General features: G+C 42.1%; 1 protein-coding gene across 1 annotated transcript in view; it reads left to right on the top strand.

Annotated features, from left to right (window-relative positions):
• LRIT3 (leucine rich repeat, Ig-like and transmembrane domains 3) overlaps positions 1-21,120 on the top strand; it is a 42,451-nt gene that overhangs the window by 15,184 nt on the left and 6,147 nt on the right. The window contains exon 3 of the mRNA XM_073602449.1: positions 13,139-13,444. Coding sequence (XP_073458550.1) covers positions 13,139-13,444 — 306 coding nt within the window. The remainder of the gene's footprint in view (positions 1-13,138; positions 13,445-21,120) is intronic.

Genomic DNA, 21,120 nt, shown 5'->3' with positions numbered 1-21,120 from the left:
CTTACATTCCATCTATGTTTGATGGTGTGCCCCCCTCTGATCATCACTACAGAGCACACAAGTAACATAGCAGCTGCCAAGTGAAACTACAGTGCCCAGCAGGGGGAAGCACTGTCCAACATACCTGGAAGAATTAAATATCAGTGGCGCTTGCAGCTGTGTAAGAGAGCAAATATTTGACTTGCTCCAAGGATGTATGTATTATATATCTTTTATTACAGGTTCCTTCTTCCTGAGTTGTTTTATCATAGCACTTTTAAAAAATGTCTGCCAGACGGAATAGCAGGGTGGGTGACCACATTTTTAACCACTACATTTAGGCAATTCAGCTTTGTCACTAGCCTGCCCCAGCATTCTAATTGGTTAATAGAGACAAAGCATACTGATAAGGTACCCCCTCTGCTCTCCTTTCCTGTAAGCAAACTCAGGAGACTGACAACACTCTGCAATAGTTGAGGCTAAATTGCTCAGAGTGCTAGCCTTCCCTTTGCCAGTCCTGTTGTACAGAAGACTCCATGAGGTTGGCACTTTTACTAATTATATATCAAAACATATTCAATGGGTTTTAATGAGTTCATAACCAGATACGATTATATTTTGTACATCTACCTGTAATTCAGCTTTTATTTCTCTACCTAATGGAGTAAGACTTACAGAGTTACTAGACCCATGGCCCTGACCATGGGTCTAGTAACAGGTTACTAGACCATGGCCCTCACTATATCTGGTCTCCTACAGCACACAGAACACGCAAATGCATTTATTTTAGTAAATATAAACTGCTAAATACCTTTTCTCATCAGCAGTGTATAGCATTTTTGTGACTTCTATCAGTGTCCAGCCAAGCACTGGTTAAAGATTGTAGGAGGAGTTTTCATACTCTTCTGACTGTCATATGAGCCCTGCCCTTCTGACTGGACAGTGCTGATTGACCCTGGGCTGATCACATGCACCCTCCAAAAGAAAAAAAAAACTCTCTAGCAATACACACCAAACTGAGCATGTGCAGAGTGCCCCCAAGGCTCTGCTCTAAAAGCAGATTGATTGGGGACAGTAAAAGAAGGGGAGGATCAGAGAAGATAGGATCAAACAGCCTTTTTACACAATGCAGACGATTAACCTCTTAGGTTCCACAGTGAGTGTAACAAGCATGCTTTACTTCATATACAGACTGGTTTTACTGTTATGGGTTTAGTAACACTTTAATGTATCTGTTTGTTAGACAGTTGGGTGTTATTGTGATCACCAGTTGATCAGTAAAATTGTTCTATAAAACAAAACATGTGGAATATTATATTATCTTCATATACTCCAAAAATGTTACCTCCATGAAGCCAAATTACAAACTTGTCTGCACTGTAGAACTGTACAGAGTTAACTAGGCTATGAGAGTCAGGATTAGTAGGGATTTCCCAATTAGTAGTCTTGTACTTCAGAAATCATTTAATCTCAGTCATGTGTTTAATGCAGACACTCATCACTTCAAACAACGTGGATCTTAATGCTCCATCCTTATTTCACCTTGTTTTAAACCTTTTAATTAATGAAATGTGCCACTCTGCAATCCTTTGTACTATACTTCAGGGGCCTAAATCCAAATCCATTAAACAGACATGCCAGAGAAAAACGTGACCCACATGCTAAGCGTGTATGTTTATGCAGTACAGTTTAAAGCCCTCTTTACCAATATCCGGTCTATCACTGTTTCATTTTTTCTAAAGTGGTTCATAGCAACCTAAGACACAGATGCCATGGTGGGCATGCAAACACATTTGAAGTGGCTCCTGGAAGATTTAAAGTCACAGATCTACAAAAGTCTTTGATATTTACCATTAAAACATGACACGACTAAAATGTACATGAACAGGTAAACATTTTTTAGTAAAAAAGTCAATAATAAGTTCAGATAGCAAAGAGAAGGCCTGGGTGGAGTTTCTATGATGGGCGAAGGGTGCTTGGCACTTGTGGGAGTTGGGCAGGTGATGAGGAACACAAATGAGTAGGATGTTGGGGCGAAGGGGAATAGAGGGAAATGTGGAGAGAAAAAAAAAGAGCACAAAACAGAGGATAAGGATGAAAAAAGAGAAAAAGAAAAGCAAAAAAAGGGAAAGGGGTGTGATGTGAGGGAAAGAGAGATATGGGTAGTTTACAGAGGTCAGGAAGTCCGCAAAGCTAATATTTAACATTTAGTAAAAAACAGTCAAAAGTAGCTGTAAGGTAGAGTATGACCCAGGGATGATGCTATGGAGCTTCACCAGTGTGTCACATTGGATAGCAGTCAGTTTTCGTATGGTATACACTAGTGCATATGTGATTTGAATTCCTCTATAGTAGTGGTCTTCAAACTGTGACCCACGGGCCAGATGCAGCCCTTTGCTTGCCGTTTTATGTCCGTTGGAGCACTGTTCCTTCCACTCATACAAGTCTTTATCACCTAATCACACCAATGATGAGCCATCATTCCTTCCACTGAAATGAGCAGTGGGACATAATGCCTCAAACTGACACCAATGATGAGGCACTATTCCTCCTACTTACACCAACGATGGAGCATTATTTCTCCCACTGACACCAACAATGAGGCACTATTCCTCCTTCTACTGACCACAGGTGCTGTATATTTTTTTTTATTACCACTGGCCAACAAGCCTGAAGCATTTTCTACTCCCACTGGCCACAGTCTGGCCCCACCTAGAGTCTAAAGGACAGTAAACTGGCCTTTTTTTTTTTAGAAAGCTTAGAGACCTCTAGTCTATTGGAATGCAGGGTGTTTTTCAGGGCTTCAAGATGGTCTGTTTGAATACCAGAATTATCAAGCAGGTTTTGAGTCTGGTGCAGGAGGATTTTTTTTAGGAGGGCTCCCCAGGGGTTTATCACAAGGTGATGATTTAGTAGGGTAGAGATAATGCAGTATAGAGAACTCCAAAAATTGCTTACCATCCAAGTCCACTAGACATGAAAATAGGTGCTGTTTTCCCAAAAGCTCATAAAAACAATGAGGGGAGTAGACAGTAGCTCCTGGGAGAGGCTTTCACTAGCCAAATGTCCTCCCAGTCTTCCAGTGTAAAAGTGTGATGAAATGCACCTTCTCATTTTTGCTGTAGAAGAATATACAGAGGTGTGAGTCAGTGTTGCATTGCAAAATGTAACTCCACGAAAAGATAATGGGTCATACGCCTTAAGAAGGTGATGGACTGTGGGGAGTGAGAACTTGGTTAGAAGGCAGGGTTACCACATGGCATAGAAAGGGGCAAATGGAGTGATAATAATTTGCAGAAGTATTTGTTGTGACCACCAGATCTTCAAGGAATGGTTATGATGCGGTTGAGAAGATGTTGTCTGTGGTGAGGTGGGAGCTAGAGAAGGCTTGTGACATTTATGTAGTGGAGTAGGCCTCTAAACCCACCTAGTCAGGTACGCTGGATGTGGCATAAAGGCTATCTGGGCTGTACAATAGTAGCTACTTAGGCCACACTTAGGTATGGGACACTAAGCCTCCTCTTCAGGGCCACTGATAGGGAAGTACAGGTAGTCCTCCTGTACCATAGCCCAATCGGGTCAGCAGGCGGGCCCAGAAGGGCCTGTCCGTGGCTTGCCCATCTCCTCAGAGTTCAGGTTGTTCCCCAGGACTCCTCAATATATCCTCGGTGCCTTGTGCAGAGAACCCTGGAGACAGAAGCCAGGGGGTGCTTAGCAGCTTCTTCCTCGGCAGCTGGATGTCAGGGATGTGGCCACCCCTACCAAACCTTGCACAGGTGCTCGCTTCATTCTGACCAATGCAACAGCTGGCCATAGGGCAGTCCTCCAAGTCTTCAATCTCCATCCGTGCACTAAGTGGGTGATAAGGAGAGGCTTCTCCAGCAGAAAGTCTGTCCATATGTCCCACTCTGGGCCCTGCCCTAACTGCTATACTGCACAGAGACAGATGGCTAGAGAGCTTCCCTTGCATCATAATCTGAGCTGACTGTCCTGCCCTACCGTACATACTGTTACTGACTAACCTGTCACTACTTACTGCTCACTGAGTGACCTGCCACTACACACTGCTCTCTTCCCTGCTACTACATACTTCTCACTGACCACCCTATCACTACATACTGCTTACTTACTGTCCTGCCACTACATACTGCCCAACCCTGTGACTGACTACATACTGCTGACTGACTGCCCTGCCACTACATACTGCCCTATCCTGTGACTACTTACTGTTCATTGACTGTCCTGCCACTAGATACTGCCCTACCCTACCACTATATACTGCTGGCTGATTGCCCTGCCACTGCATGCTGCTCACTAACTGTTATGCCACTACTTACTGCTCACTGACTGCCCTTCCACTGCACACTGCTCTCTGTCCTGCTACTACATTCTGATCACCGACTGCTCTGCCACTACATACTCCTCATTAACCACCCTGTCACTACATACTGCTCACTGCCCTGTCACTACATACTGCTCACTGACTGCCCTGTCACTACATGCTGCTCACTGACTGCCCTGTCACTACATACTGCTCACTGACTGCCCTGCCACTACATACTGCTCACTGACTGCCCTGTCACTACATATTGTGGAAAAGACTGCCCTTAGGGGGATGGTGCGGGTGGGAGTATGAGTAAGGGATAAACAACAAAAGTATATATAAAAGTAGAAAATTTTATTACAAAATAACAATAACATACACTAGAAATTCCTATAAAATATTCCTAAAATCATTGAAAAGGAAAGGATAACAATGCATATAACGTTGCTTTATTCTTGGATCAACACCAAGAAATCCCAACATGTTTCGGAAAAGCAGGGGGAATAAGAGTAAACATATTTGTTTCCTTACTCAGGGGTTAGATGAAAGCGAACAGTTATATGTCTGATAAAAGAAAAAAGGTTTTATTACTATACTGTAATAAAACCTTTTTTCTTTTATAGCGTTACCCAGGTCCCAAGGCATTAGACTATCATTCTAATCTCTTCACCCCAAAGCAACTGCTAATTATTTTCTTTCGGGCTTACCGTTACCTTCTTTTCAGTGTCCATCCTAGGGGTACTCATCACTCGTTCAATTGAAACACTGGCTCCAACACTTAGTCCTTTTTTTCCTTCCCAAGTTTTATTCAGTAACATCATATGCAATAGAAAGACAGAGGGTGAAAAGGGATTCAGGTACCTTGGACGTTGCGGTTGGAGATAATTAATTTCTACATCCAGCAAATAACACTTCCACAGCTGGATTCAGCAATCACCGGATAGGCCCCTCTCACTGACCTAGCAGCCGATGCAATGCTCAAACACGGTCTCTGCCACAGACCTTACGATTCTGGGTGAACAAATTGTGGATGATCTAAATGGTCTCTGCCACAGACCGCACAGTCTTGAAAGAACTGACTGTGGTACTAATCCAAGATGCGTCTCTGACTGAGTTCCTAGGCTCTTCTCAAGATACCAGCCTTATGCTCGGTCCTCTCCCGAAGAGTCCTCCCCTTGTCACTGCAGTCCCTTGCTTCTTCCCGCAGGCCTGACAGCAAAGAGACCATCATGCCGACCCATAGGCCACCAAGACTCCGATCCTTCCTTTAGTAGCTAGGCCTTAAGTCTGCCAAGCTCTAGGCAGAACTTTAAGGATTCATAGCCTCCCAGGCCAGGAAGGCCACGAGGTGGGGAGCGCCAACCCGACCCCCTGAGCCCGGGGGGTCAGGAAGTGCAGACCAACTGCTAGCAAAAAAGCAAGCCAAAAAAACAACCCCAAAAGATGGCGTCTGTGCCTTAAATACCCCTACCCAGAAATGTCCGTTGTGTGAACCACTCCCACCGAAAAGCCTCTGAGCAATGAGTAGTCAATGTGTTTGACCAGACTGTATTTCCCGATCCACCAACGATGACAGCACCACCCATGGTTAGATGGAAATCTGCACAGTCCAGCCAATCTGACACAGAAACCATTACATTTAGGCAATAATAAGTTAAGCCTAAACTATAGCTTCAACTAATTTAAATTTCAAAGAAAAATAGCGTCTGCTCATTAAGAGCAGGGCGCTACACTTTTATCAGAGAAAGTTGGGTCTGAAGGGATTGTTTAACTTGGGACTGAAGTGAAAGATATTTCGCTTTAAGCTAGAAAATTTTCTCTTCTGTGGGTATTTTCTTCTACTGCAAAGCTAGTTGGATAAAGCAACTAATCATGACCCGATTAGCTTTTCAGAGCATAAAGCTGGCTTCAAATTAGTAAAATTTCATTCACATTTTTTTTTTTAAAGAAGATTTGAATTTCTAATCGTTAGTGGGGTCATACCAACATTTGTTTTTGACCATATTGAGGAGAAATTTCAAAGAAACAAGATAACAAGTACATTTTTTCTCAAACAAACACGTTTCTAACAGTTGTATGTGGTTTTCTTTTGTTCTAAAATCAAATGTAAAGCAAATGAAATTTTGAACTGTTTTCAAATGGCATTTTTTAAGCCATCAAATGTAATTTTCCTAAAAATTTTTGTCCGAAAACCTACTAGTGTATAGGTTGAGATGGGACCCTACTAAAGTTGAGAGTAAAGAATTTTCCTAGGGCTACATGCAAAGGAAAGCAGGAGTAAAGGTTACTTAATAGGGAGTCAATGGAAACAAGGAGCCTGTTTTTATGAGATGTCAATGCGTCAAGGAAACCAGATCATGATTCGTCTATGAAATAGGATGTATCCCGACAGAAGGATGGAAGGGAAGAGCATAGGATGAAAATGTGATCTATTCTGCTGTTAAAAGTGACTTGTGGTGCCTTGTCTTGTGGTGTGCAGTTCTAGATTGACATCTATCAAATTGTGCTGAGATAAAAGCATTCAGAAGCATTTGAAAGGAGCATCATTATAGATTGGTATGACAGTAGGGATTTGGCCATTTTATCTAAGGAGTGGTGTGAGGTAAGGTTGGAGTCAACACATAGGAGTGAAGAGCATTTCAAAGAAGGTTTAAAAAAGAAATTAGGGTTGATCCAAATTTGGGGCATTAAACATACTGTACAGTAGCTATTGTGACTAGTGTGTTGTGAATTGTTACAGTTAGAATAATTTATCTTCCTGAGGGGGTCGGAAAGTAGTTTATGACACGTGAATTCATTTTTTTGAAGGTGATCAACACTGTACTGAGGATTGGGAATAGTGGGGTCATTCAGAGACACTATCTAGAGTATAGTGGCAGTAGGAAAAGGAGGGTGAAGGAGGAAGGGGTTAGATGGGGATAGGGGGAAAGAGAGGAAGGAATAAAAAAGGGGGAATGGAAAGAGAGTAGAGGAGTAAAGGGTTAGGAGGGGGATAGAATGGTGTAAAAGAAAGCAGAGCATCTATGGAAAGAAGAGGCGGCTGGTGTTTTTTCTTTTTTGGGGGGGTGGCAAACAAAACACCCCCCCCACCCGCTCTAGGTTGGTCGGTCGACCATCCAGCCCGGCACTTACCCCATCTAGGTAGCGGGCGGGCAGCGCTTTTACGGGCTATGAGCAGCGGCTCCTGTGTCCTCTCCTCCTCTTTTGTGTCACAGCGGCTTCCCCGTGCGTCTCCTCCCTCCTTCTCCTAGGCGTCCAATAAGATCGCCTGTCCATTCAGCCAATCGGGTGATGGGTCTCAAGGCGCATGTGCGCCCCTAATGGATGGGCCACCACTAATGGAAAGCCTGTAGGCACGAGAGGCAAATGAGAAACCAAGTCTACAAAGACACAAGGCATTAAAGTGGTGTTAAACCTAAAAGCACACATTTATTAATTATATTGCAGCTTGCCAATTCTTAAATGTGATGACTGCATTCATTTTCTTTTTTAGGCTTTCTTTACTGTATTTTCACCTGGTGACCCTGCCAGTAAGCCTGTTATTTTTCAACAAAACAAGCTGTCCTACAGATGGAGCAGTTAGGTTAGGTTCTCACTACCGCATGTTGGGAACCCATACACAATCACAAGCGTTCCTGACATACGAGCGAAACATGCTACTCTTAATCAGATGTGCGGGGGTGCCATTAGTCCATTAGTTGTTAATGGCACTCCCACACATCGGCAAATTGCAGGCTTTTTCACATGCGTGAAACTGCATGATGCCGCAGCACCATGCGGCTCCATGCCGCGTGATATTCAAAAAGTGTCTCAGGATTCTTTCACTGCATTCCTGTGGGTGGGGGAGCCGCTTCAAATGAATTGGCTATTAACCCCTTCCCGCCGACCGAACGCACATATGCGTCCTCGGCTTTCCGGGGTTATACTGGGATGATGCCCGCAGCTGCAGGCATCATCACGGTACCGTTGTTTTCAGCGGGCGATCGGCTACCCGAATATAACAACCGATGCGGCTAAAAGCCGCTCGGCTGTTATACCGGAGGAGCGGGAGGGGACATCCCCCCCCTCCCGCCGCCTCCCGCCGCTGTTACCGGGCCTCCCGTGCGATCGGGAGGCCCGGTGTCCATTCGGGAATATCCGGCGGCTGGGGGCGGGCTGGAACGAAGCTGTGAGCGGCTTCGTTCCAGCCTTCTAATTGTAAACGCGGAAGCGACGTCATGACGTCACTTCCCGTTTACTCGGCTGCCAATGGCGCCGAATTTAAAAAAGTACACAGTATTCAGAATCGCCATTTTCGGCGATCTGAATACTTTGAAGTGTAAAGGAGGGATGGGGGGTCTTTTAGACCCCCCATCCCTCCATAAAGAGTACCTGTCACCACATATTACTGTCACAAGGGATGTTTACATTGCTTGTGACAGCAATAAAAGTAAAAAAAAAAAAAAAATTTTTAAACACAATTTATAAAAGTACAAAAATAAATAAAATAAATAAAAAAAAAAAAAAAATTTTTAAAGCGCCCCCGTCCCCGCGAGCTCGCGCAGCGAAGAAAACGCATACGGAAGTCGCGCCCGCATATGTAAACGGTGTTCAAACCACACATGTGAGGTATCGCCGCGATTGTCAGAGCGAGAGCAATAATTCTAGCCCTAGACCTCCTCTGTAGCTCAAACCTGGTAACCGTAAAAAATTTTTAAAGCGTCGCCTATGGAAATTCATAGGTACCGTAGTTCGTCGCCATTCCACGAGTGCGTGCAATTATAAAGGGTGACATGTTTGGTATCTATTTACTCGGCGTAACATCATCTTTCACATTATACAAAAAAATTGGGGTAACTTTACTGTTTGGATTTTTTTAAATTCATGAAAGTGTCACTTTTCCAAAAATTTGCGTTTAAAACACCGCTGCACAAATACCGTGTGATAAAAAATATTGCAACAATCGCCATTTTATTCTTTAGACTCTCTTCTAAAAAAATATATATAATGTTTGGGGGTTCTAAGTAATTTTCTAGCAAAAAATACGGATTTTAACTTGTAAACACCAAATTTCAAAACTAGGCTTAGTCATGAAAGGGTTAAAATGTCTGTCATATAAATATGCAAAGTATTAATATTGTTTTTACAATGATGAAAGCTATTGAAAAGTTGTATTTGTAATTAAAGTCCTGCTGTGAAAAGTCTCTTTTGTCCCTTATATCCACCATCCTAATACTCACCCACCTTTTAAAGCAATATTAAACCCAAAAACACTTTGCCTATACACTTTGTGTAAGGTGTCATCTTTCCCAAAGATCCTTATATCTGTTTTATGCCCTGTACCCACGGTCAGACATTGATCGGACATTCCGACAACAAAATCCATGATTTTTTTCCGACGGATGTCGGCTCAAACTTGTCTTGCATACACACAGTCACACAAAGTTGTTGGAAAATCCGATCGTTCTGAACGCGGTGACGTAAAACACGTACGCTTAGCTTTCGTCTCTTAATTTATTCTGAGCATGCGTGGCACTTTGTGCGTCAGATTTGTGTACACACGATTGAAATTTCGGACAACGGATTTTGTTGTCGGAAAATTTTATAGCCAGCTCTCAAACTTTGTGTGTAGGAAATTCCTATGGAAAATGTGTGATAAAGCCTACACACGGTCGGAATTTCCGACAACAAGGTCCTATCACACATTTTCCATCGGAAAATCCTATCGTGTGTACAGGGCATTGGAGTATGTTGGCACTAGTAGCATACTTTCCTGCTTTCTGAGATGAAAAAGGGGGGCACCTGTCTGGTCCTCATATCATGCCCCTAATTTATAAGGGCTGGCATATTTCTTGTTTACCAAGGAGCGGTTACTTTCATAATTTCATGTTTCTCCTTTCTACTTTTGAAGTCTCATCCAAAAGCACATGGGCATCAGACTAGGGAGCTTCAGACTGGCATGCTGAGTTTCAATGAGCATCATGGAGTGCACAGCGCTGAACTATCACATTCAATTAAAAAAAAAATAAAACAGCCAAGGGAGCTATATAGTTTTCACTGGCAAAAAGTATTTTAGTAATGCAAGGTCTACTTTAATGCAAAAAGAAAAATGGTGACATCTAGTGGTAAAATGTTCAAGAGCCTTTTGACACGCAATGATATATTAAAAGTTTAGCAGTAAAAGCATTGCTTTATAAAGCTATATGAGTATGAATGTTCGGGTTTGGTCACACGAGGTGTGTTGCCACTGCTGATCAATGTTGTCAATGCTAGCTCAATGCAAAGACACAGAGAAAATAATTGTTTTCTATGTGCCCAGTTCACACCATACTGGAGTGTTGCATAAAAATGCAACATGTCTGCATTTTTATACAGCGCAATGCACAATAACGCTATACAATGCACTGCTGAGTGTTGTAATGCATTGTTGTGCATAGAGTTGAATGACCTGTCACGTTAGGTAAAAAAGTAAACTGTGCGATGCTTTGTAACAACACATTTCACCACCCCTACACATCGCACACCAGCAGGCGTGTGTTATTGTATCAAACCTGGTCATAGTGCTCCCCCAGGTACTGATGGGACTTTAAGGGCAACTTAGGTCAGAAGCAGATTGTATTGTATAAAATGTATAGGTTTTATTTGTACGTACATAAAAAAAGGTGTATTCATCACCAGTATAAATAATAAAAACAAGTCATGAATGATGAAACAGTTGACTTAAAAGAGCAGTATAGTGACACTGTCTTCTCTGTATAGCTGACGCGTTTCAGGAAGGGTTCAATCCTTTCTTCAGGTGTGTTTTTTTTAGAGAAGGTCACATAAAGTATTGCATTCTATAACAGAGCAAAGTGATTATCAAAAATGGGACAAGGAAATAACATCATATTAGTACAGAGTAACGGCCAAGATAGTTTGTAATGACATACCATCCCTATGAACAGCACGTATGATTTATCAAAGATGTATGAAGAAGTTTCGCTGTGCCACAACTTGAGGTGTCTCAGGTGCCCCCGAATGTATAGCCAGGGCCCGAAATATTCCACACAGGGATCCCCCTATGAACCTCACAGCGCAGTCGTGGATGGCCACATGTGCGGGGAAAGAGGTCGAAAAGGAGAGAGACCCAAAAATCTGAGGAGGGGATAAAAAGGAAAAGAAAAACACTATATATGTCTGTATCAGACACTGCAGTACAAATCATCACATATATAGTTTTGGGTACGAAAACAAATTTGGATCTCCTAGAATCAGGGCTTTTTCTCTCAGAGAATAGGTGCAGGTACTCTCCCCTTCTGAGTTACCCCTTGTCTCTGCCCCCTACCCATCTTTGTGCACCATCTCTTGGTATCAACCCCCTACCCACCACCCAGTACTGCCCCTTTTAGAGAATACATAACCAACGTCTTCCCGCTGATCGGCATCTGCTGTGTTTAATCACAGCACAGCTGAGTCGCGGGAGGCACGCGCGCATGCCCCTTACCTGGAAGTGCCGGATCACGTACTTAGTATGTGTTCTGGCGCAGCAGAGCCACCTTTCCACAGTATATCTAAGTGATACAGTTGGCAAGCGGTTAAACTTCAGCTTAAAAATGCAGTGTCCTGCCATTGTGACTGGCCAGGTTGAGTTTTAAACAAATAAGTATGGTGAGTGGACTAGAAGTTGTAGGGTTAAGGTATACTGTGTGGTTGATTTAGTAAAGACAGATAGGCTGCTCACTTTTCAAGGAAAGCTGCACTTTGCAATATAATTTTCTCCAGAGCTTAGTGAATACAATGAAATTTCACTTTGCAATGAATACTCAATCTCGTATAAGGAAAATAAAAAACGCCTTTTTGCTTGCACATGATTGAATGATGGAGGTTGGCAGAGCTTCACTTTGTTCACGAAGCTCTGGGGAATATCCCCTTCAAAAGTGGAACTTCCCTTACAGAGTAAAAAATGTGCCTTCACAAAATCAAACACTATACAGTTAAACCTTGGTTTGAGAGTAACTTGGTTTGAGAACGTTTTGCAAGACAAACACAATTTTAAATAAATTTTGACTTGATATACAAGTAGTGTCATGTCACAACTGTATAAAGAGAAGAGAGGCACCTCTAAGTGTAGCAATATGGTTAGATTTAATGAAGGTACAACATTTAGCAACATATTTTTACATTTAGAGGCGCAGCTCTTCTCTTTAATATTCTGTAGCTCCTGCTGGATTTTGCTTCTAATCCCCTTGTGGAGGTTTTCATTTGTGGATGGACATTTTATGGTTACACAACCTATTACATTGCTATTATCTTTTTATATGGACTATAAACTGAAGGCCCTATGAATAAATGGTTGTGTAATGAATCATTTGAGTTTCCATTATTTCTTATGGGGAAATTTGTTTTGATATACAAGTGCTTTGGATTACATGCATGTTTCCGGAACGAATTATGCTTGCAAACCAAGGTTTTACTGTATATCAAATGCCTTGCATACTTTTCATGTACATGAAAGTAGATTCCAGCTTATTCCATAGAGAATTCAAGTATTATGGCTGAAACCCAACTAATACTGTGACATGCCAGGTTGTGGGAGGGAGATCTTCCTGCCAAGTTCTTGGTCAGATTTAAAGTACTGTGGGGTATTAGCAACTGCCCGCTTTACCCAAAAAAGAAAATAATGACTATTAAACTGATAATTCTACAATGAAACTATATGTTTGTCTACCTTGCCATTGTAACATTTACTATGTGTGTTTTTTGATTTTGCATTACATATTATAGTGTATGTTTATACTTGTGTAATTGTATAGATTGGCGCCTAACTATTCTAGTTGGAAAATACAATTGTTCTTCTTTCTTTGTTTTATTTTAAAGGTCTACAAGATAATCCTTGGTTTTGTGACTGCCGGATTTCAAAGCTGATTGAACTTTCAAAGGTTGTGGATCCACATGTGATATTCCTGGACCCTTTAGTTGTATGTAGTGGGCCTGAATCTTTGACTGGAATTTTATTTCAAAAAGCTGAACTTGAGCAATGTCTCAAACCTTCTGTCATGACATCAGCTACTAAAATATCATCACCATTGGGCAGCAACGTTCTTTTAAGATGTGATGCCACTGGTTATCCCACGCCACAGTTAATATGGAGCAGAGTAAACAACACAAATACAAATTACACAGGTAAGGGTGGTTCACTCATTTTATGTTACTATTGAGTCCTAGAGGCTGTGTAAAACATTAGGCGCGCCTGTATCTTCCCCCCATGTGTGACTCTTGCTGGCAGTTACACTGTAGCATTTACTACTTCTTTTGGCACTAACTAATCATGTTTGACTCCTCTCCCTAACAACGTACCATATATTTTACCATACTTAGATTCTATAAGTACAGTTTCATAATAGGAAGCTCTGATTAGGACAGAATTCTTTGTGCATGTTTTACAGTCTTGGTGATTTTCAAAGCTATGTTGGAGGCAGTTATATGTGCATATTACCAAAATAGGGATTCTAATTTGGACAAATTCACTTGAGAGTGCTGATTAGTTGTGCTAACTTTTCTAAAATCCCCTATTACCTCCCCTTTGAGGGTTGGGCTTGGACACCTTGGTGCTGATTTACTAAAGGCTAATACACTCCTAGATTGTAAGCTCTAACGAGCAGGGCCCTCTGATTCCTCCTGTATTGAATTGTATTGTACTTGTACTGTCTGCCCTAATGTTGTAAAGCGCTGCGCAAACTGTCGGCGCTGTATAAATCCTGTATAATAATAATAATAATAATAATACACTGAGGTCAAGTAACCAAATAGTGCTGTGCTACCAAGTATTAGTACAATAAAGATATGTGCTAAAGTACAATCTATGCACCAACAACTATACAAGGCATACATTCTGTGAAAAAAACAAATGTTATATATCAATAAAGTGCATTGCACAAAACATGAGAAAGTCCCAAAAATTACAACAATGGTGTACAACACATCAACAGTTATATGTTGATAAAATAGTAAAGTCCCAATGCAAGTTACAAATAGTGATGACAACTCTTTCTGCAAAACTCCAACTGTTAAATGTGCAATCTTCGGGGTATACTTTAATACTCCGAACTGCTCACCTTAAAACAACTTATAATGGAGGTCAAAAGTGCATGTATCCCCCTATGGGATTGGAATGATGGTCCTGCCTCCTCCAAACATTTCCAGATATCACTCAGCTCTTTAAGACTCCATTTGAGCATGATAATGCTATCAGTGTGAAGGCTTCGTCTGTTTTACGAGTATTTTCCAATCCTGAACTTTTTCAGAAAGGTCGATTCCCTGACATATTTAGTGAGCGGTGAGCTGTTCATTCATATCTGTGTGGCCACATTGAAGTACATGTTTTATGTGCTGATTTAACAGATCATGTGAGTGTTTTTAATCTTGATCTTATATAGTAAATCTGTCAGTGAGCACTATGAGAGGCTTTTGTCTTTATATGTAACACATGTGTTGAAACAACTTGATTAAAGCCTCGTACACACGATCAGATTTTCGAAAAAAAAAAAAACATTTGTCAGTTTTTTGTTGCATGCTAGTGTCATGTCAAAAGTGAAGAGATTACTCACCATACGAAAATTTCTAGTATGACAGAATTAAATTTCAGAAGTGACGTCATGTGTTGAATAGTTTTGTATGTATTCTTTCATTTCTGAGCATGCGTGGTCTTGCTCTTACAATTTTTTTCGGACGAAAACCGTACTGATTAAACAAAAATCGGACATTGTATTCACATACGATTAAAATTTTATAGTCTGCACATCCAGCTTGTCGTACGAAAAATCGGAATTGGCTGTCAAAAGCACCATACTAACGATCCCAAAATTGGCAGATTGTTCGTCGGACGAAATTTTATGCCCGATTTTCATATCGTGTGTATGGGCCTTTAGACTTGCTTAGTGAGCGGCGAGCTGTTCATCCAAATCTGTGCGTAAATGTGTAATTATTGTGTCCCTATAATTACACATTTACGCAAAGATATGGATGAACAGCTCGCCGCTCACTAAGCAAGTCTAAAGGCCCATACACACGATGCGAAAATCGGACGTAAAATTTCGTCCGACGAACAATCTGCCAATTTTGGGATCGTTAGTATGATGCTTTTGACAGCCAATTCCGATTTTTCGTACGACAAGCTGGATGTGCAGACTATAAAATTTTAATCGTATGTGAACACAATGTCCGATTTTTGTGTAACTAGTATGGTTTTCGTCCGAAAAAAATTGTAAGAGCAAGACTACGCATGCTCAGAAATGAAAGAATACATACAAAACTATTCAACACATGACGTCACTTCTGAAGTTGAATTCTGTCATACTAGAAATTTTCGTATGGTGAGTAATCTCTTCACTTTTGACATGACACTAGCATGCAACAAAAAACTGACAAATGTTTTTTTTTCGAAAATCTGATCGTGTGTACGAGGCTTTAATCAAGTTGTTTCAACACATGTGTTACATATAAAGACAAAAGCCTCTCATAGTGCTCACTGACAGATTTACTATATAAGATCAAGATTAAAAACACTCAATATAAAAATAAAAATATATATTAAAAAAAAAGTACTTTTGCTTGCAGATGACTGGATAATTAGGGTCAGTAGAGCTTCACCTCATTCACTAGGATAAGGGAAAACTTCCTTGCAGAGTGCAACTGCACTTGCAAAGTGAACTGTCTACTTGCCTTTAGGACTATATATATATACAGTTGTGCTCATAAGTTGACATACCCTGGCAGAATTTATGATTTCTTGGCCATTTTTCGGAGGAGATGATTGATAAGACAAAAACTTTTCTTTAACTCGTGGTTAGTGTTTGGCTAAAGCCATTTATTATCAATCAACTGTGCTTACTCTTTTAAAGTCATAATGGCAACAGAAACTACCCAAATTACCCTGATCAAAAGTTTACATACTCCAGTTCGTAATACAGTGTATTGCCCCCTTTAACATCAATGAAAGCTTGAAGTCTTTTGTGGTATTTGTGGATGAGGCTCTTTATCTTCTCAGATGGTAAAGCTGCCCATTCCTCTTGCCAAAAAGCCTCCAGTTCCTGTAAATTCTTGGGCTGTCTTGTATGAACGACACGTTTGAGATCTCCCCAGAGTGGCTCAATGATATTGAGGTCAGAAGACTGAGATGGCCACTCCAGAACCTTCACTTTTTTCTGCTGTAGCCAATGACAGGTCGACTTGGCCGTGTGTTTTGGATCATTGTCATGTTGGAATGTCCAAGTACGTCCCATGCGCAGCTTCCTGGCTGATGAATGCAAATGTTCCTCTAGTATTTTTTGATAACATACTGCATTCATCTCGCCATCAATTTTGACCAAATTTCCTGTGCCTTTGTAGCTCACACATCCCCAAAACATCAGCGATTCACCTCTGTGTTTCACAGTAGGAATGGTGTACCTTTCATCATAGGCCTTGTTAACTCCTCTCCAAATGTAGTATTTATGGTTGTGGCCAAAAAGCTCAATTTTGGTCTCATCACTCCAAATGACTTTGTGCCAGAATGTTTGAGGCTTGTCTCTTTGCTGTTTGGCATATTGTAAGTGGGGTGCGTAGTAATGGCTTTCTTCTTGTGACCCAACCATGCAGCCCATCTTTCTTCAAGTGCCTCCTTATTGTGCATCTTGAAACAGCCACACCACATGTTTTCAGAGAGTCCTGTATTTCACCTGAAGTTATTTGTGGGTTTTTCTTTGCATCCTGAACAATTTTCCTGGCAGTTGTGGCTGAAATTTTAGTTGGTCTACCTGACCGTGGTTTGGTTTCAACAGAACCCCTCATTTTCCACTTCTTGATTAGAGTTTGAACACTGCTGATTGGCATTCTCAATTCCTTGGATATCTTTTTATATCCCTTTCCTGTTTTATACAGTTCAACTACATATTCCTGCAGATCCTTTGACAATTCTTTTGCTTTCCCCATGACTCAGAATCTAGAAACGTCAGTGCAGCACTGGATGAAAGATGCAAGGGTCTGTCAGGAGTCCAGAAACTCACTGACCGTTTATACACACACACTAATTACAAGCCAACAGATCACAGGGAAGGATGGTTACTGTGACGGAAGGGCACGTGGAACCAAGAATCCCTTGGTGAGGTTAGGAAAAGCTTGTTTTAGCTCCCCATGCACCCCCTATGTCTAAGTCACCCAGTGTCCATTAGGGGCACAAGGTGACTGAGAATATGTGGCTTGGATTACTTAAAATGTCACAGTAATATTTATCCACAATATCTCCCAGGATATATATAAAGACTATTCCTGCTTTGTTTGATTCTGAACTCGGCATGCTAATTGAAAGAGCTGATCTCATTGGCCTCTGTACAATGTAGGAGACGGGCCAACTCCTACTGGAGCTCCTGCTATTGTGAGAAGGTGTCCTGTGTTTATATATATAATAATGGTGATTGTGTCTGAGCTAGCAAGCCTGTCCTGAAAGGTCATGCCTCTGAGTCACCTAGGCAGTCTAAACGATTAGTTAATTAGTTCATGTTAATTAGGTTTCTGGTTAAAGTTTGTATTGTCATCCTGGTGTATATATTTGTATGAGATCTCAAAATAAACAGTCCATGTTCATGCTGTGTAACTGAGCTAATCTCGTCTAGATCTTGGTTACAATATTCGGCTGAAAAATCTGATATCTGAAGGCCCAGATTGGAGGAAAAGGTGTACTGACGGAAGCACTCAAGCAGAGTGCGACAGGTTTCCGTTACATTGGTGGCAAGCAGTGGGATGCTTCCTGCAGTCTGGGACATCCAAACCTCCACCTGGATCCAAGGTCCGGATAGCAGGAGAGGAGAGGTACAGATACCAGCCGCCATGGAAAAGGAATTCGGAAGGAGGTTGTGAGAGATGCAGATACAGCACAGAGGACCAGTATCAGAGCAGATCCTCCTGGGATGGTATGATTCTATCCGCTGCAAACTCTGAAAGGAAACGCTAGCCTGTGAGCAGCGCCACCAGGGAAAAATTCTCCCCTCCATCCAGGAAAGGTACTGGTCGCAGTATGGATTGCGGGTGCTGTTTTTGGGAGAAAAAATGCACAAGGAGCAGACAGCTAAGTTAAGCAGGCTGGTCTGGGCAGAGATGTGGCTGGATGAGAGCTACAGAGCCCTCCGGTGGCATGTATCCCAAGCATGCCCTTGGATAGCGGATGACAGCCAAACGGAAGGCTTTGGCTACAGCGGCCTGGGACTGTTGTACATGAAGCTGACAGGGGACCCTAACTTTGGGAGCGATTTGGAGTGGCGGTTGGACAAAATCATGGACTTCAGAGAAGAGATACCGAATGTCTCGGAAGTGCACTGGGCACTGGAAGATATCGTTTCTGGCCATTCAGGAATGGGAGCTGGAGATCGCCTACAGACGGCTGCTAGACTCTGCTCAGCGCCAGGGCTGGGCTCCCTTTGCCTGGGACTATCAGGAAGTACAAACAGACAGCTCTGAAATCTTGGCTGAAGAGTCAGCAATGGATTTAATTGACTTTTCATCAGAGGAGGTTATTGATAATAAGTCACCTGCCAAAGTGTTGGCACTGGGCCTAAGGGCCACCAGCCCATGCCCTGGACTTTTAGTAATTCCAGAGACTGGGGATTTAATAGACGTTTCTTTAGAGGAGGAACCACATAGCAAACCCCCAGCAAAAGTGCTGGCAGCAGGACAAAGTACTGCAGACCCCTGTTTCACACCCGTGACAGTTTCAGGGGCCCAAGGTGAGGAGGTGGTGTTTCTTCTTCCCCAGTGGATTGCAGAGTTGCAGGGAGGGGAAGCTGCCATTCCCCCTCCCCAACAAGGATTCGTGCACCTGGGAGACAATACCAGAGAAAAGGAGTTCCAGCAGCAGACCGCGCCCCAGAATTATGACACTAACCTAGCTGAAGTGCTGGCAACCTGACAGAGGGTCCAAGACCTCTGCCTTACACCTGCGGCAGTTCTGGTGGCCCAGGGTGAGGAGGTGGCGGTCACTCCCGAGCTGCAGATCGGGATCCAAGGAGAGCATGCAGTCGGCACCTCACAACTGAATGTCTTTCCTGAAAGGTCATGCCTCTGAGTCACCTAGGCAGTCTATACGATTAGTTAATTAGCTCATGTTAATTAGAGTTCTGGTTACAGTTTGTATTGTCATCCTGGTGTATACAATATTCGACTGGAAAATCTGATATCTGAAGGCCCAGATTGGAGGAAGCAGTGTACTGATGGAAGAACTCAAGTTACCTTTTAAATCATAGAAAAAAGAATCCCCCTTGGATTGGGACTTTGACAGACCACCAAACCCGTTCAGGTAAAAAAAAATGTATTTTATTGATATACTTAAAAAAAAAACTCAAGTTACCTTTTAATGACCATTCAAACCCCTTTGTGTCAACTTGTGTGCATATTATCAGGCCAAAATCACCAGGGTATGTAAACTTTTGGTCAGTGTCATTTGGGTAGTTTTTGTTGTCATTATGATTTAAAAAGAGTAAACACAGTTGATTGATAGTAAATGGCTTTAGCCAAACACTAACCACGAGCGAAAGAAATGTTTTTGTGTTATCATTCATATTCTCTGAAAAATGGAAAAGAAATAATAAATTATGTCAGGGTATGTAAACTTATGAGCACAACTATCTATCTATCTATCTATCTATCTATCTATCTATCTATCTATCTATCTATCTATCTATCTATCTATCTATCTATCTATCTATCTACAGTATCTCACATATCTACAGTATCTCACAAAAGTGAGTACACCCCTCACATTTTTGTAAATATTTTATTATATCTTTTCATGTGACAACACTGAAGAAATTACACTTTGCTACAATGTAAAGTAGTGAGTGTACAGCTTGTATAACAGTGTAAATTTGCTGTCCCCTCAAAATAACTCAACACACAGCCATTAATGTCTAAACCGCTGGCAACAAAAGCGAGTACCCCCCTAAGTGAAAATGTCCAAATTGGGCCCAAATTGTCAATATTTTGTGTGGCCACCATTATTTTCCGGCACTGCTTTAACCCTTTTGGACATGCAGTTCACCAGAGCTTCACAGGTTGCCACTGGAGTCCTCTTCCACTCCTCCATGACGACATCACAGAGCTGGTGGATAATAGAGACCTTGTGCTCCTCCGCCTTCCAATGGAGGATGCCCCACAGATGCTCAATAGGGTTTAGGTCTGGAGACATGCTTGGCCAGTCCATCACCTTTACCCTCAGCTTCTTTTGCAAGGCAGTGGTCGTCTTGGAGGTGTGTTTGGGGTTGTTATCACGTTGGAATACTGCCCTGCAGCCCAGTCTGCGATGGGAGGGGATCATACTCTGCTTCAGTATGTCACAGTACATGTTGGCATTCATGATTCCCTCAATGAACTGTAGCTCCCCAGTGTCGACAGCACTCATGCAGCCCCAGATTATGACATTTCCATCACTATGCTTAACTGTAGGCAAGATACACTTGTCTTTGTACTTCTCACCTGGTTGCCGCCACACACGCTTGACACCATCTGAACCAAATAAGTTTATCTTGGTCTCATCAGACCACAGGACATGGTTCCAGTAATCCATGTCGTTAGTTTGCTTGTCTTCAGCAAACTGTTTGCGGGCTTCCCTGTGCATCATATTTACAAGAGGCTTCCTTCTCAGATGACAGCCATGCAGACCAATTTGATGCAGTGTGTGGCATATGGTCTGAGCACTAACAGGCTGACCCCGCACCCCTTCAACCTCTGTAGCAATGCTGGTAACACTCATACGTCTATTTCCCAAAGACAACCTCTGGATATGATGCTGAGCACGTGCACTCAACTACTCCAGTCGACCATGTCGAGGCCTG

This window comes from Aquarana catesbeiana, linkage group LG01 (genome assembly GCF_042186555.1).
Source record: "Aquarana catesbeiana isolate 2022-GZ linkage group LG01, ASM4218655v1, whole genome shotgun sequence".
NCBI classification, from domain to species: Eukaryota; Metazoa; Chordata; class Amphibia; order Anura; family Ranidae; genus Aquarana; species Aquarana catesbeiana.
Note: the sequence above shows the minus strand (reverse complement) of the source record. Positions and strands in the feature narration are given on the sequence as shown.